General features: G+C 51.7%; 1 protein-coding gene across 3 annotated transcripts; it reads right to left on the bottom strand.

The window, feature by feature from the left end:
* Nucleotides 1–882: 882 nt before the first annotated feature.
* Nucleotides 883–8,689, bottom strand: LOC147367597 (cystatin-B-like). 3 transcript variants are annotated; one of them, XM_086414451.1, is made up of 3 exons: nucleotides 7,994–8,689; nucleotides 4,121–4,195; nucleotides 883–1,311 (listed from the first exon to the last, which is right to left on the bottom strand). In XM_086414451.1, the coding sequence occupies exons 1-3, from the start codon at nucleotides 7,994–7,996 to the stop codon at nucleotides 1,045–1,047; spliced, it is 345 nt and encodes a 114-aa protein (XP_086270577.1). In that variant the 5' UTR covers nucleotides 7,997–8,689; the 3' UTR covers nucleotides 883–1,044. The 3 variants fall into 3 exon arrangements, with proteins under 3 accessions (XP_086270577.1, XP_086270578.1, XP_086270579.1); XM_086414452.1 differs by having other exon boundaries at nucleotides 883–1,308; nucleotides 7,994–8,677; XM_086414453.1 differs by lacking the exons at nucleotides 4,121–4,195; nucleotides 7,994–8,689 and having other exon boundaries at nucleotides 883–1,467.
* Between the last annotated feature and the right edge of the window lie 7,462 nt (nucleotides 8,690–16,151).

Genomic DNA, 16,151 nt, shown 5'->3' with positions numbered 1-16,151 from the left:
CAAGAAAATAAAGTTTGTCACTGTCTCCATTGTTTCCCCATCTATTTCCCATGAAGTGATGGGACTGGATGCCATGATCTTTGTTTTTTGAATGTTGAGTTTTAAGCCAGCTTTTTCACTCTCCTCTTTCACTTTCATAAAGAGGCTCTTTAGTTCCTCTTTGCTTTCTGCCTTAAGCATGGTGCCATCTGCATATCTAAAGTTACTGATCTTTCTCCCAGCAATCTTGATTCCAGCTTGTGATTCATCCAGCCTGGCATTTCGCATGATGTACTCTGCATATAAGTTAAATAAGCAGGGTATCAATATACAGCCTTGATGTACTCCTTTCCCAGTTTGAAACCAGTCCATTTTTCCATGTCCAGTTCTAACTGTTGCTTCTTGTCCTGCATACAGGGTTCTCAGGAGGCAGGTAAGGTGGTCTGGTATTCCCACCTCTTGAAGAATTTTCCATAGTTTGTTGTGATCCACACAATCAAAGGCTTTAGTGTAGTCAATGAAGCAGAAAGAAGTGAGTGCCAGGGACTGAGAGGAGTGGGGATTGTGGAGTTAATGTTTAATGGGTACAGTTTCTGTTTGGTTTCACAACATTGTGAGTATAAGTGCTGCCACTGAATTTTGTACTTAGAGTGATTAATATTGAAAATTTTATGCTGTACACATTTCACTACAATTGAAAATAATGTAATATGCCAAAAAACATTGACTAGGATGCTTTAAGTAGGTGAATTGTATCATATGTGAATTATATCAACAATAAAGCTTTTTCAAAAAGCAATCAATTTTTTACATTTTTGTGTGAAGACAGAATATATATATATATATATATGTATGTATGTATTTAAAGATAACAGAAGCCCTCCTTGAAAGTAATTTAGTTAGGATCATTTATTGGATGGGGAAAAAATGAACACAACGAAAGCTAGGAACAGAGACCCCCAAGATGTGGGTCTCACCCCCACCCCAAGTGGCACCGTCTGTGGTCCCAGTCAAGTTTGCAGAGGCGAGACCCACGTGGGAGATGGACTCTGTGTAAAATCAGGACTAGAAGCACGTCACTTCGTCTTGTCTGCCTTTGTGGATCTGGTAGCTGGTCAAGGCCACTGGCTTGTTCTCCTGTGGAAGGCTTTCCAACACTTGAATGTGCACGAAGTCATCATCCATTTGAACCTTGGTGAAGAAGGTCCTCCCAGCAACCCCTTGGCTTTTGAACTCCACAGCGTTGAACACCGGGAACTTCTTGTTTTCCTTCTCTTCCAGCGGAGACTTCACTTTGTCAGCAATGGCCTGGATCTCAGCCGTGGCCAGCTGCTTGGTGGGGGGCGCACCACACATCATCTCAGTGGTGGGTCCGTGGACACCAGGAGGCGGTCATGGAGCGGCAGTCATGCTGCACCAGCGGTTGCGCAGGAGCAGCGGACACTCGCAGGAATTTTATGTGCATTTTATTGTACATAAATTATACTCAATAAAGCAGCTAACAAAACTAAGTATGAATTACTTTGATAAAAATAAAAATTAAATTTTAAGAAAAAAATTATTTCTCAATCATTGAACAGTACAGATTTAATACAGAGGGAAACAAAGCTTCCCGCTGTGTCCCTGCTGCCCTGAGATGCATTCATTCAAATGCGAATCAAATGCCTATCACTTAGCATATACCAGGTGAGCTGTGACCTGAACACATGCCTCAGTTTATCTCACTGGCCTTAGGAAGCAAGCAGTGAGACACTGAGATGCAAGAAAACAGAAACGGGACCCATAAAATGGAATAACAATAATGTCTGCTTCAAAGGATTAATATAAGTATCTTAGAAAAGGCTTAGCAGTATCGGGCATGCAGAAAGGGCTAGATACACATCAGCTACTTAGGGGGGACCATGGTCCCAGTAAGGGACACATGGTCGTTGCCTGGACCTTTGACACATAGCAAGAGGGGAGACCCTGCGTCAGGAGAGAAAGGTGAGGGCAGAGACCAGGCCTGGAGGCTAGCAGTGACCTTGGTGCGCCTCTTGGTCCCTGAGAAGGTCTGGGGTCATGGCAGGTAAGTAATCTGGGAGGGGTACGCAGTGCCGGGAAGAGACATAGGAGCTGGTCCTGGGACCTTGGCTGAGCCCAAAGTGGAGACCAGGGGCCCCATGACCATACCGAATTACAGTACTAATACTTTATTCAGCCCCATTCCAAGACTGGGGGTATCCATGTCTTTACCTGGAAAAAATAGTGGGAGCTACTCGGTGAGGCAGTGAGGAAATGGAAGAGGAAAAAGGGGCTCATATTCCCCACCTTGTCCTCAGCCTCCCCATGGCATAGTGCTCTAGGGTCTGCCCACCCCCTCAACCCCAGGGACCCAGCCCACGCCCCTTCTGCCCTCTCAGATCCGTCCATCCCACCAGGCCCGCCCCCTTGCCCCGCTTGGACAGCCTGGCTGGGCTATGAATAGCACATGGCCCTTTTCCTTTCCAAATATAAAATGTTTGCTTTCAATCAGGGGCGTCTGGGGAAATGGAAATTATAGGATTGGAGAGTGTCCTTGGGTAAAGAAATACCTCGAATGCCGAAACCTCGCAGGGCCTCTGATTAGGGCTGGAATAATTCCTGCTGTAATATAAACAATCCTCGCTCGGCTAATGGGGGGCGGGGGAGCGGGGCCAGAAAATAGGGGCACATGCTGCCTCTTTGTTCTCTCCCCTCCCAGCATGCCTGTGTGGCTGGGCCAGGGCTCGGGGTCCAGAGCAGACAGCTTGAGAGCCTCAGGACATCAGAAGCCTCGGCTTCTGGGGTGCTGAGGGCCCATGGGTGAAACCCTGCCCCAGGGTCCCCTGCCCCTGCCATAGCGAGTGGCAGACAGATTCTCCATGAGGAGCAGCCAGCCCTGGCCCCTTGGTCTTCTAAGGCTTCAGAGGCTTGGACCTGCTCTGGGGGCTGACGAAGAGCGCGGGGTAGGGGGTGGGGTGGGGGGAGGCCATCTGAGTAGATGACCAGGGAGAGAGGAGAGGAGCCTGGGAAAATGGCTCTGAGCAAAGTTTCCCAAGTGGTTGGTCAGTTAGTCAGCAAATACTTCTCAGTGTCTCCCTGAAGCACCAGGATGTGAAGTTGGTAAAGGCACTTTCCCCACCCTGGAGGGGCACAGGATCTGTCTGGTAAATACACCACCAACAAACCATGAGCCTGGCAGCAGTGGGTTAGGACAGAGGCCCTGGGAAGGGGCTTTGCACATCCCAGTGACTCCCAGCTTACATACAGGAGGGACAGCTCCCTGCCACTCAGAGCATGAAGGCTGTGCCTCGGAGGCCCTGCCTATGTCTTCAGCATTGTGCAATCAGCTCTCAACATCCCATTAGCTGGCCTGGTTAGCTAGCACCTCAATTAACCAGAGCAGGGAATGTCCTCAAAATCAGTATGCATTTGATAACATGCAGCTCCAAAGCCAAGCTTTTTTTTTCTCTTTTGCAGAGGAACCTCTCAGGCTAACAGCTCTTCTTGACACCTCATTCTCAAATGTACAGTTATCTTGATGCAAAGCACTAAGAGAGAGAAAGCAGGTCAAGCTCCTCATAAAACAGAGAAACTGGGAAACTGTAGGAAGCATTTGTAAAGATTCACATGTCACAGACCTATGTGGCCATGTAGGTTACAGTCAAACCATGCTGAGGACACAGCCAATCAGTCTAGGGGTAGGGGCTGGGAAGGGTACTGGCTTGCTGTGTCTCTATGGCTGCAGCCTCTTATCTGTAAAATAGGTGCAAATGGCAAAGGAAAACCAGCCAAGGTGATTCTGAGGAAGATGAATCAGGTGTGATTTGTGGAGGATCTGGTCCTATCCTGATGGAGCTAGGGGTCCTGGGGGAACCTTCAGTCCACAGGCATGGCTGGCTCATGGAGTCCAGCCCAACACCCAGTTCTAAGAGTGGCCAGTCAAGTTGGCCCCCACGTACTGAAGGCCCAGACGGTGTGAACACAAGAGGAGACCTACAATGCAGGCTGGTGTCTCTGAAGAGAAGCGAAGGTATGGTCAGGGCAAGGAAAGAAGCTGGGGTTTCTGGATGGTTGGGAGGGGAGGCTGTTAGCCCCAGGCCTGAGAGCTGGGCCTGCTCAGAGGGAGGGGCTGGGAACATACCTGACCACTCTCTCCCACCTTCCCATCTCCGGCTGCTGCCTCCCAGGATGGATACTCAGGATGGTCGGGATGCAACTGGTGGGTCCAGAGCAGGTGAAGGAGGGGAAGAGAAGAAGCGGGCAATGTAGGGACACCTGCCCAGTGCTCCCCAACAGTGGACACACACTCCCCCAAGGGGGCAGGGGCTGCAGCCAGACCTCTGCCGAGTGACTGAGTGATGGGACTTGACCCTCACATGGCAGCTCCACATCTTAAGTGAGAACATGTTGAAAACCCTTCAACGTGGGGAAGCAATTGCAGGCCTGCTCAGAACCCCAACTGGTGGCCGCCCTGCAGCTTGGAGCCGGCAGGAGGAAGCCATCACCTGCAGCAGCGGCTCCTGGGGGTGGGGGCGGGGGTGGGGGCCCTGCCCAGGAGGGTGGGGTGGGAATAGGCCCCAGGAATGTAATGGCAGCATTCTCCTAGGCAGATGGGCCCCCCACCCACACACCCTGGGCCGCCAGCGGTTCCGTATTTATACTACATTAATAATGGTTTAAACGTTCTCATAAATAGATGCTGATTAATTGGCAATCCATTTGCTGAAGCCTGGGCTGCCAGACGGTTTCCTGGAGGCCCGTTCCACATCCCGATAAACACCATCAGGGAGCAAGGCAGGCGCTAATGTAGTGGGCGTCCCTCCCGGGCCGCAGCCCGAGAGCAATTCCTCAAGCCTGAAAGGGCCCGACCTGGAACTCCAGCCTCACACAGCAGGGCGCCAGCCGGGTTGGGCCCAGTCCACCCCCAACAGGCTTTGGCTTCAGCCCCGCCCCCTGAGCTGGTCCTGGTGGACAGTGCCCCTACTGCAGTGCTCCTGACATCTAAGAAAAGATCGGTCACCAAGGATCTGAGCTTGAGGGCCAGAACCCTTGCTTGTTGGTTCACCTATTCCTTCACTCATTCAGGCTGTCAGTCATTTCTTCATTTAGAGGAGTCTGCCCCTGGACAAGCCTGGAGGGTGTCAGGGAAGGGCCTGAGGACTGGGAGCCCCTTCACAAGGCCCTGGACTCCTGGGAGACCATTTTCAGAGGATGCCTGGTGGATGGAATCCCTCAGGTGTGAACCAAGGGCAGAAACTCTGTGCTCCAAGTTAGTAGGGACTTAGCTGAGCATCACTGCCCATGGATGGCCCTCCTGAGGCATGTTTACTCCTGCCCTCTCTCAGGTCTCCCAGCTCTGCATCCCCAGCCTGCATGGCCCACTTCCGGTTCACCTGGCAGATGCCCCTGTACTTTCCAGGCTGAGCCCCAGCCCCCTCCCCTGTAGGATGGGGACTCCATTGCACCTTCACACAGGAGCCCCTTCCCAGCCCAATGTCCCTGTCCCTAGTGTGGCAGCCCACAGTCTGCTCATGTTCTGGGACCCCCGCCACACCAGCCATTACTGAATGCTGTTTCATAGGGTCACATGCCCCACCCCCCTCCACAGATGGGACCACTGACATCTGACAGTCACCTGCCCAAGGTCACCTGGCAGGTAAGTGCCACAGTCAGGACTCAAACCCCAGGTCCACTAGAGAGGGTCCTAACTATTGCCATGCTGCCCGATGCTGGGTTGTTGAAAGAATGAAAGCAGGAGGGATGAATGAATGAATTCTACCAGCCCAGATCCAGGGAGCAAAGGGGTTGGGGGAGGGGCCTCCCCGGTGACTGGTTTTTAAAACTCAGGCAGACCCTGAGCCTGAGTGCGGAGGTCAAAGGTGGCCGTTGATGGTTGTCACTCAAGCAAAATAGGCCCATTTTCATTTTTCACTTGGGCCCAGACCCCTCCAAACAGACAGTGATTAGACCCTGATTGAGCCTTTCCTCTGCCTGATGACTCCCACATGTGACCCGCTCCCAAATTACATGCAAATGTTCCGCCGATGAGCTGCTGAAAGCCCCCGGCCTCCCAGCCAGCTCCTGCCGCCGCGCAGGCGCCCTTCGTGCAGGTGTGTGCAGGGCCAGGTCACCACCAGAGGCACCTGCAGGCCTCTGAACTCCACAGCGCCCCTAGGGGTGATGCACCTGAGCCTCAGTCTGCTCATCTGTAGAGAGGGCATATTGACAGAGCGAAAGCTGCCTCACAGGCCACGGTGAGCATGATATTACATTTAAGAAGGCAAAGTGCCTGGGACCAAAAGACATATGGACTAGTTATTCCATGTTGATCTCTGATTCTATAAGAGTCCCTGCCTCCCAGGGGAGTTGGGGACAGACTACACAGACATATCTAGCTGCTTAGAACAGTGCTGGGCATGAGTATTCACACCTGTCACTGTCACTGTGATTTTTACGGACACTGTGCAAAAAGAAGGCAAACCCCCTCCTCCAAGAAGTCTGAAGCCCGTCCACAGATTTTTCACTGCTCCCTGGGCAGCAGCTATGGTCGCTGGAAACGTCTCTGTACGAGCCAGCCCTATGTAGGTGCCCCACCCTGCCTGTCCCATGAGGGTGGTGACACCCTGAGTCTCATTTTCAGTGGGAGTCACTGTGGGGCCAAGAGAGGCCCTCAGTCACAGAGCTGGCCAATGGTGAAGACATCCTGAGGGCTCAGTGCATACCCTCAACTTTGGAGCCAAAGCCCTGGCCTGCAGATGCCTGGATTCTCCTCTGCCATCCCAGCCCTGGCCATTTGCCTCCTGTGAAGCTGGTAGCGCACTACAGCCCTTTCCATGAACTGGGAGGGAAACGCTCCTGACAGCCTTGCATCTATGCTTTAAGGTGTCCCAGTTGGATCTTCGATCTTGTCCTCTCCTTTACTCATTCATTCATTCATTTATTTAACAAGGCCTTCTCTGACCACACATCTTAGTTTCCTCCCCACCCTCGAGCATGTTTCATTGTATTCTCAGGGTAGATACCTCTTTGACATGAGTTGGTTCGTGGGTTGGTTCGCTCTTGCCTGGGTCACTTGTAGAACATCAGCTTCACCAGGGCAAGAGCCATGTTCATTTCCCTCACTTGGATTAGAGCCATTGTGAAATGCACACTCCAGAGAAAGAGAGAGATGGGGTGGGGGTAGGAGGAAAAGGAAGAAAGAGCAAAGAGCGAGAGGAAGAGAGGAGAGAAACAGAGACAGAGAAGGAGGGAGAGAGAAACAGAGGAAGAAAGAGGGAGAGGTTTGGAATGAAGGATCGTGCTTTGGATGGGGGAGAGGGGAGTAGGGGGCCCAGGTAAGGATGGAGGCAGGCCTTAGAAAAAGAGTGGGCAGATGGGCAGGGCTTTGGTTTAACTGTGTGAAGTGACCAGCTCTGGTTCTAGGGTCAGACTGAGCGGGGTCAGGGAGGGGTGAGGTGGAGACATGAACACATTGGCCATGCAAACTGCTGGGCAGGCTGGACACCACGCACAGGGGTTCTGTGGAGTCCAGCTAGTCTCCCTGGACATGCTGAGCTCTCTGGAGGGAGACTGCACCCTCCCCAGCCAGGAGGGATGTCTTTCCTTGAATCCTGGCTCAGACGGTAAAGAATCTAGCTGCAATGTGGGAGACCTGGGTTCGATCCCTGGGTCAGGAAGATCCCCTGGAGAATGGATTGGCTACCCACTCCAGTATTCTTGCCTGGAGAATCTCATAGACACAGGAGCCTGGTGGGCTACAGTCCATGGGGTTGCAAAGAGTTGGATACAACTGAGTGACGAACACACACACACACACACATACACACACACACGAGCAGTGGGGGCCTTTGGTTGGCTCATTCTGGGGAAGAGGAGATCTGAACTGCTGGGGCTATCTGCCTGTGGGTTTGTCTGTGAGTTAAAGGCTGGGAAGGATGGGACCCTCCCTGTTGATGGAAAAGCAAGTCTGGAGGGAGGGGCCAGGCATGGGGGGTCTGTGTGGAGGCACACTCACCATGAGCTGTGCTGGGGCCCTTCCCTCGCTGCATGCATCTGCCTTCTCTCAGGTCCACAGTCGTCCTCACGCAGCTGTTATCCTCAGCCCTGCTGGGACAGTGAGGCACCAGCGTCCTGCAGACGAATGACTTGCCCAGGTTGCACCGCGGGCACCAATACAGGAGGGAACTGTGCCCCTTCCCCGTCCCCTTGGCCTAGGATACCCACATGCCCATCCCCTTCATTCCTGGGCAGGAAGCAGCTCAGTTCAGCCCCTCCCTCAGCGGCAGGTGGGTGGCCCTTCATCAGCCTGATGTGGAAAGTGAAATAACTTCTCCCAATTACCCTCGAATCTGGAAACTTTTTGTGCCTCCGACATTTCCTCCTGCCTGGGAGTTAATCAGCCCCTTGGCCATCCCCCCACTGGGCCGGGGCGTGGGGGCACCAGGGGCAGTTGTGCCCCAGAAAATTATTTCTCATCGCCAATTACTGCCCATTAGAGCTAATGGTCGCGCTTAATCACCACACACTTATCTGGGGTTTTTTAAGCCACTGGAATGGGTCCGGACCCTCCCCCACCTCCCCCTCCCCATTCTCTCTTGAGCAAAGCTCAAGCCATTGCCAGAAATATATTTTTTTAAACCAAATCACACATCTGATACCGTTTTGTTTGAAAAATGAGCTACCCTCCCTTTCTTGTGTCTGCTGGTTAAACAACCAGTAAAGTTTTGGGGACAGAGACAGGACCTCCATGGGGCTCATTCCTAGGACTCTGGGGGAGGTGGAATCCCTCTTCAAAGGGAAAGGTACTTAGCCCTAGCAACAGAAAAGGAAACTGAGGCTGGTGGTGGGGATATTAAAGGCCCCGTAGAGAGCAGTGGCAGAGTGAGGATCAGAGTCCAGGCTGGTGAGTCAGACCTGATGGATACAGGAAAGGGGCGGGAAACAGAGGACAGCCTGGGGCTATTTAACCCTTGGGACTGGGACAAGGCAAGTCAGATGTTGGGGGATCTCCCACAGCAGCCCTCTGGGGCTGAGGAGTTGAATCAGGATTAAAAGAGTATTCACCTGAGAAGTGAAAAGGCTCACATGGTGCCAAAGCTGCAGCTGCCACAGTGCGTGCAGATCACCTGGTTCTGCATGAAACCAAAGCACTCAGGCAGAATTTGCTCTGCAGCCTCTCCACAGAAGTGTTGGAGCCTCTCTGAATCTTGGTTTCCTGACCTGACAAATGAGTCTCTGGTTCCCCAAAGGGCAGGAATGCTGTGAGGATTCAGGGTCCAGGCCCTCACCTTCAGTGTGGTGTGTGGCCCAGGCAACTCTGTCCCCAGGTAGGCTGACCCTCTGGAGTGAAGGTGACTGGGAGGTGGGTACATATAACTCCTGCCAAGCAAACTCATCCGCCACTGCCAGGGGCTGAGACCACCCAGCCCAGCCAGATGGCAAGTTCCGTGGACCCTTACTCCAAACGCAATGACCTCAGGCAAATCTCAGCAACCACAGAGGTGCATCCACTCATTAGAGAGTCCTTAAAGGCCTCCGCCACTTTGGGACCCCTGTGAAGGACAAGACAGGTCTATTCCTGCCTCTTTGGGGCTAGTGGATGGCTCTGGAGGACGAGCAACAGGTAGAGGGATTAGGAAACCAGATCATTCCAGAGCATCCTATGGAAACCACAGCGGGGAATATGAGGGAGCACAGTGAGGTGCCTGTTTGTATATGTCAGGTTTCGAACACATTGCCCATCATGTGTTTCTGGCTCTGTCTGTTCAGTTTTGCAGCTGGCCACTGGGATCTGGGAGCACCCCCAGCTCCCAGACCGTGATCTCTAAGTCATGGCCTGGGAAAAGGAATCCAGCTTCTCAGAATACAGCCGGTTCCAAAGTCGGGGCAGGGTTGATACAGCATAAGCCTGGACCATGTATTACATGGTAAAGAAAATGCTCAAAAAAAAAAAAAGAAAAAATGATGATGGCATGTCAAAGTTTACGGAGCCAGCTTGTGGGGGCTCCCATTGGCTGAATCTGAGACAAATGAAGCACCAAACCACTTAAGCAAAGTAATGATTATGAGCCATTGAAAAATAGGAATTCGTGGTCTGTCCTTATAATAAGGGTAAATGAGTAGGGGAGGGGAGCTCTTTTTTACAGGAGAAAGCTGAAGGTTCTGTTGCTGCTGCTGCTGCTGCTAAGTCACTTCAGTCGTGTCCGACTCTGTGCAAACCCATAGATGGCAGCCCACTAGGCTCCTCCGCCCATGGGATTTTCCAGGCAAGAGTACTGGAGCGGGGTGCCATTGCCTTCTCCAGAGGGTTCTGTTACCAGCTGGCAAATGCAGAGGGAGGCTTAGGTTGAAAATCAGCATTTTGCTGCCTTTATAAGGTGGGAGCCATCCACAGATATTAAACACAGTGGAAAGTAATGAGAGGAGCAAGGTGTTTCCATGCTCTTGCATAGCTCCCTAACAGACTCTGGATTAGACACAAGAAGGCAAAAAGTTACAGTGGCAGCACCTTGGTAGGTGATCAAGTTAACTGATGCCACAGAGGGCAAGTGGGTGCGTGGGTCCCACACAGCGCCCTGAGAGCGTCCCTCATGTCACTCACACCAGCTGGAGAGACACAACCTGAACCAAACAGGGGAAAACTCAGAGAGACCCACATGAGGGGTGTGCCACTAAAGAAACCGTCTTCTTCAAAAGTGCTACTGCAATAAAAGGAAAAACTGTGTGGGCACTGCTGCAGACGAAGGAGGACAAAAGAGACACTATGGCTGAGGGCAGTGCCTGGCCCTGTATCGGATCAGCGGCTGGAGGGGAAGGAAAGGCTATGATGGTGTATGGATGGCAGATGAGAGAAAAGTGTGGTATCGGTGTTAAAGGTACTGAAGTGGGCACTGAACCATGGCCACGTAAGAGCATGACCTATTCTTGGGAAATTCACCCTGAAGTATTTAGGGGCAAAGGGCCCCGATGCCTACAACTTGTCCTTGAACTGTGTGTGTGAGAGAGACAGAACAAGAGCCAATAATACGTAGCAATAAAAAGTTAACAGCAGGTGAGGTCTATGCCTGTGTTCTTTGTCCCGTTCTCATTTTTGCAAATTTTCTGTAAATTTTAAAAGGTTTCCAAATAAAAAGGTAAAAAAGAATGATGTGAGTAAGAGGCAATTTGAAATGGGATCAGGGTGCATGCTCTGAGAGGGGACATGTGGGCAGAGGCCTGAAACATGAGCAGAAACCACTGAGAAAGAGTGTTTCAGAGGGAGGGCCAACTCGTGTGTAGGCCCTGGGGGCTCTGGCTGGGTGTGCAGGGGCCAGGGCAGCAGAGTGGGTGAGGGGCAGGGAGGCTGTGAAGTTGAGGGAGTTGGCAGGGGCCCAGCAGGTCCAGATGGGGAATTTGGGATTTAGTCTTAGTTGCCATAGGTGTAATAGGGGCAGAGCCCAGCCCTGGGGATGATGTTGAGTGAAGACAACACCACCCTTCAAAAAACGTTTTTACCTCTGTCCATGACCAAGACCTAGGAAGAGGGAGTCCTGTGCTTCTAGAACAGTTATGGCATTGGGGGAAGATTGTGCTAGAAAGGAGGGCACAGGTATTGCCCTAAAGGTAGTCCTTGGGGCCTGTGAGTCAGGACGGGTTGGGCTCTGTTCAGTAACAGACAAGCCATCACCTAAATGCTAAGCACAACAGTCACACTGATGGCACTGATGGCCAGCCTGTCACTGTCCCTGGGGACCCCAGATGCTGGGATGGGACAGGTGGTGGGTAAGGGCACACCGTTTCTGCTCTCATTCCTCTAGCTAAGTTATGTGCCACAACCAACTGAAAGATACATGGGGAGTGCCGGGAAGGACAGGGAAAGCCCAAGTCAGGAGCAGCCCTAAGGACAACCACAGGGAGGAGGGACACCCTGTCTGTCCAGCTGTCCACCTGTACTGGCTGAGAATGTGTGATAAAGACTGGGGTGTTTGAGGACCCCTCATTGAGCAGCCTCATAAAGTCAGGCCGTGGCACAGCCAGCGGGCTGCTACATAGCTGGCAGTGAGCACATGGCCGATTGCTGGCCCTGGCAGAGTACCAGGTAAGATTGTTATTTCTCTCTCTAGCCCTCAACCCTGATGGAAATATCACAAAATGCAGGGAGGAGGAACTAACTGGTTGCCCACAGAATCACAACTTGCAGGGAATGGCTGTGTTTGGGTCATTCAAGGGGTCCCTGGAGGAATCAGAAGACATGGCTATTCTACATCCAGACACCTGAGTGGCCTGGCCAGCCTCTATGCCAGCTGCCATATCCCCACTACTCCCTATTGTCCCCCAGTAGAGGACTCACAGTGGCCATTTCCCACCAGGTGGTGGCTGGTACTCATCTGTGGCCAGAAGAAAACCTGGAAGGCTGCATAGCTTTAGCAGCAAGGGAGCAAGCAGGTTGTTGGGGAATTCTGGGGACTCCAGAGGATCTGCTGTTTGCTGAGCTGGAGGCTCCCTCTGTGGACTTTGACTTCATGGCCTGCTTTCAGGGTTCAGGACCACTGTCCAGCAGGACAGCTCTACCTCTGCCCAGGCCCAGGTTCTTCCTGCTATGCCGCACGCTGTCCCTCAGGCCTCCTGGATGTGGTACTTCTGCAGGGGAGGGACCCATCCATCAGTGACCTGTCAGCGGTCAGGCACGACTTGTGCACCACCCGGAAGGGGCCAAAGCAGAGTCAGCTCGGGCCACTGCAGAGAGCCGCTGGGCCGCGGCCTCGGACGTGATGGATGGGCGTCACCCGGCCACTTGAAGTCGTGTTTATGGGACACCCAAACAGCCGGTCAATCCCCCAGGATGATCACTCACTCCAGCTACCAGGCGTCCCTGACAGGCCCCCTGGTTGTTTTGCTGCTTTCACTCCAACAGCACTTAGAGTCTTAGCCTGTCAGGCCTGAGGGTCCCACACAGCCAGCATGTGACAGATGGGCACAGAGCCCTACAGGGCATAGGACTGCCAGGATTACCAGCTATGAGCCGGGGCTTCTGGGGCTCAGCCATCCTACTCACCCCCGGGGCTGTCTGCGTGTCCCTGCAGACTTGGTGACCAGGCCCTCTGCATATGGACAGAGGACCCTTCCCAGATAAACCTGTTATGTGGTTTAACTCACGTTCTCATGTTGTCATGGTGTACTCAGGGCCAAGGGGAGCTCTGGTAACCTCCTTCCTTCCTTCAATTTGACAATTGATATAACCCAAGAAGCACAAGCAAAAAACCAAAAATGCTGAATGGGACATCATTGAAATCAGAAACTTTTGTGCTCCAAACAACCCAATCAAGAAGGTAAAAATACAACCACAGTATGGGAGAAAATATCCACAAATCACATATCTGGTCAGAGTCTTACATCTGGTATACGCAAAGAACCCTTACAGCTAAAACAAAAAGGCAAAAGATAATTTGTCAATGGGGGAAACAAAATCAAATCTGTAGTGAGATGCCACTTTATACGCACTAGGACAGCCATGTACCAAAGGACAAATAATAACAAGTGCTGGCAAGAGTGAGATATTAGGACCCTCATACATTGCTGGCCCAGGTAGAAAATTGTGTGGCTACTTTTGCAAATAGCCTCGTGGTCCCTCAAAGTGTTGAAGGTAGTTATCACATGGCCCAGAGGTTCAAGCCTACCTACCTACATATCCAGGGGAATTGAAAACAGGTACCCACTCAAAACCCAGTACACAAGTGTTCAAGCAGTATTTTTCCTAACAACCCCAAATGGTAATAACTCAAATGTCCATCAAAAGCCAAGTGGGTAAGCAAATGTGGTTCATCCACACGACAGAATATTATTCAGTCATAAAAAGGAATGGAATATTGAAATATGGGTAAACCCTGAGGACATTAAGCTGAGTGATAGAAGCCTGTCACAAAAGACCACAAATTACAGGATCCATTTATATGAAATGTCCAAAATAGTGAAAGACTCCGAGGCAGAAAGGAGATTACTGGTTGCCCTGGGCTGGAGAGCATGGAAGGGTGAATTAGGAGTAGCTACTAAGGGATTCCTTTTGGGGTGATGAAAATGTCTTGGAATTACTGGTGATGGTTCCATGACCCTAAATACTAAAGGTCCCTGAATTGTACAGTTAAAAGGGGTGAATTTCATGACATGTGAATTACATCTCGATACAGGTGATATATAAAAAAGTAATAATCTGAGTTGGCACCAGGCAGTGTCTTAAAGCCATTCCTGCCTTTCTTGTTCTGGCCCCAAATTTCTATCAGGTGGGTGAGGGGCCAACAGATTTCATGATGGAGTGTGGATTCCTCCACCATTTGGCTCCAAACCTCCTTCAAAACCCTACAATCTTTGGTAACAATTAATGACTGCTTGGAATTTTGTAACAGAGGGGCCAGCCCGCTTGTGGTTAATAAATAAAGGGAAAAATCGTTCATCAGAACCCAAGATGATAAGTGGGCTTAGCATGTTTAACTATTTGCAATTGAGACATTAAAAGCATTGGAATCAACCCCCCACCCAATTGCTCATATCCTTTGGCAAAGTAACCGCTCTTTTGGGAAGGTTTTTCCTACAGAAATTATTTAAAAAGAAAAAAGCTGTGTATGTATGTGGGTGCTCCTGGCAATGCCATTTCATCAGGTAACCTGTCTTAGGACTGCAGGGAAAGCCAAGGAGTAGAAGGAGGCAGGGACCATCCGGTGGGTGAGTGGCTTACTGGGGATGGCCATGGTGTTGCATTTCCATGCTGTGTCCACATCTTTATATCAAACAAGCACCCACAGAACTCAGAGGAAGCCCAAATCCTGGAATGGCTCACAGGTTAGATAGAAGGCCTAGAGACTGAACTTGCAGGACAGGACAGTCCAGCGAGTGGGCAACGCAGTGGGGTCCTGCTGGGAGGAACAAGTATCTGTGTGTTGGCTCCACAGCTTCCTGGAGAGTAGAGGTCAGCAGGGCCAAGGAGAAACAGACACAGAGGTGGAACCCGGGTAGCAGGAAGCTCCTCTAGTGTTTAGAAGAAAGAGTCTCTAATGCAGAGAACTGGTTGTGCAGGTGGTTAAGGGTGGGATAGCTCTCTCTGCAGATCAGCATCTGCCAGAAGTCCCATTTTCTGGCTGGTGGGGCCATAGGACAGCATGGAGCAGAAATGGGAGGGGACTGCTCCTTTTCTCTTACTGAAGATGGAATTCAGGACAGGGGGAAGGGAGGGAGGGATCTCGCAGCCTACGGCCAGCACAAAGGTGAGGGGGCTGGACCTTCTGCTGGGACTTTGAACAAGCCAGGGCCCCAGTCCAGATGTGGACCTCAGCCCCCTAAGCTTCAGCCATGGCTCAGGTCACCTTGACTGTGGCGTAAATAATTTCCTCTCCATGACGTGCTTTCTTTTCCTTAAAATAATTTACTTCCAAGAAGACATTTTCCCACCACCATAAAACCCATGCATGGAAGCATAACTAGGAAAATGAAGACAATAGGAACCAAACAGTGGGATCAAATTCTATTCACTTGCTCCTAGAGTCAGCCAGAAGTTTCCAGATTACTGGGAAGGGGCGCCACCTTCTATCCCCATCAGGAGGTCCCAGACCTGTGCCTCCTAAACTCATGTGCTGCTCCAAGACCTGCTCAGACCCCAGGGCCAAGTGCCGCTGGGCACTGGGACTGAACCAGCTGGGTACACGTGGTTTTCTCTGTCTTCTCAGGACAGCAGAGGGTGTAATCAGAACATTTCAGCACCGGTGGGGCTGCTTGATGTCCATGACCACAGGGAAAGGACAACCCTGGTGCCTCCAGAACCCTATCTTCCTGCGGTGTTTTGTTCTCAAGCATCCTTTGTGTGAGTCTGCACTTAACTGCCCCACCAGCAGCCAGGCTGGGGGTGGGGGCTTTGAGCGGGAGATTGCACCCTAATGTCAAAAGCTTTCCCCCTCCCCAAAAGCATCTCACAGCTGTCAGGGGCCTCGCAGGCAGGGCCCTCCATTAGCGGAGGCAGGTGATTTGTATTGCTTGCTGCTGCTTGTGTAAACAAAGGGCTTAGGAAGCTGGAGAGGGGAGGGGGCTGGGAATGCACCTGGTACACCTGAGCTGGAGGCTCGCCACCAACCAGTCCTCTACAGACACGTGCCAGGGGCCATCTGCCCCGCGCTGGCACCTAGGGCGAGGCCAGGGCCACCTTGAGGGTC

The sequence above is a fragment of the Bos grunniens genome, chromosome 8 (genome assembly GCF_055505025.1).
Source record: "Bos grunniens cultivar Pamir isolate PY7600 chromosome 8, Bosgru_T2T1.0, whole genome shotgun sequence".
Classification (NCBI taxonomy): Eukaryota; Metazoa; Chordata; class Mammalia; order Artiodactyla; family Bovidae; genus Bos; species Bos grunniens.
This window is presented reverse-complemented; position numbering and strand designations above follow the sequence as displayed.

Excerpts from the sequence above, each read along its gene's own strand:
- LOC147367597 (XM_086414451.1), bottom strand. Across the intron at positions 1,312-4,120 it reads AGGTGGGAGAGAGTGGTCAG|CAGCTGGCCACGGCTGAGAT; the intron begins GTATGTTCCCAG and ends CCCCCCACCAAG.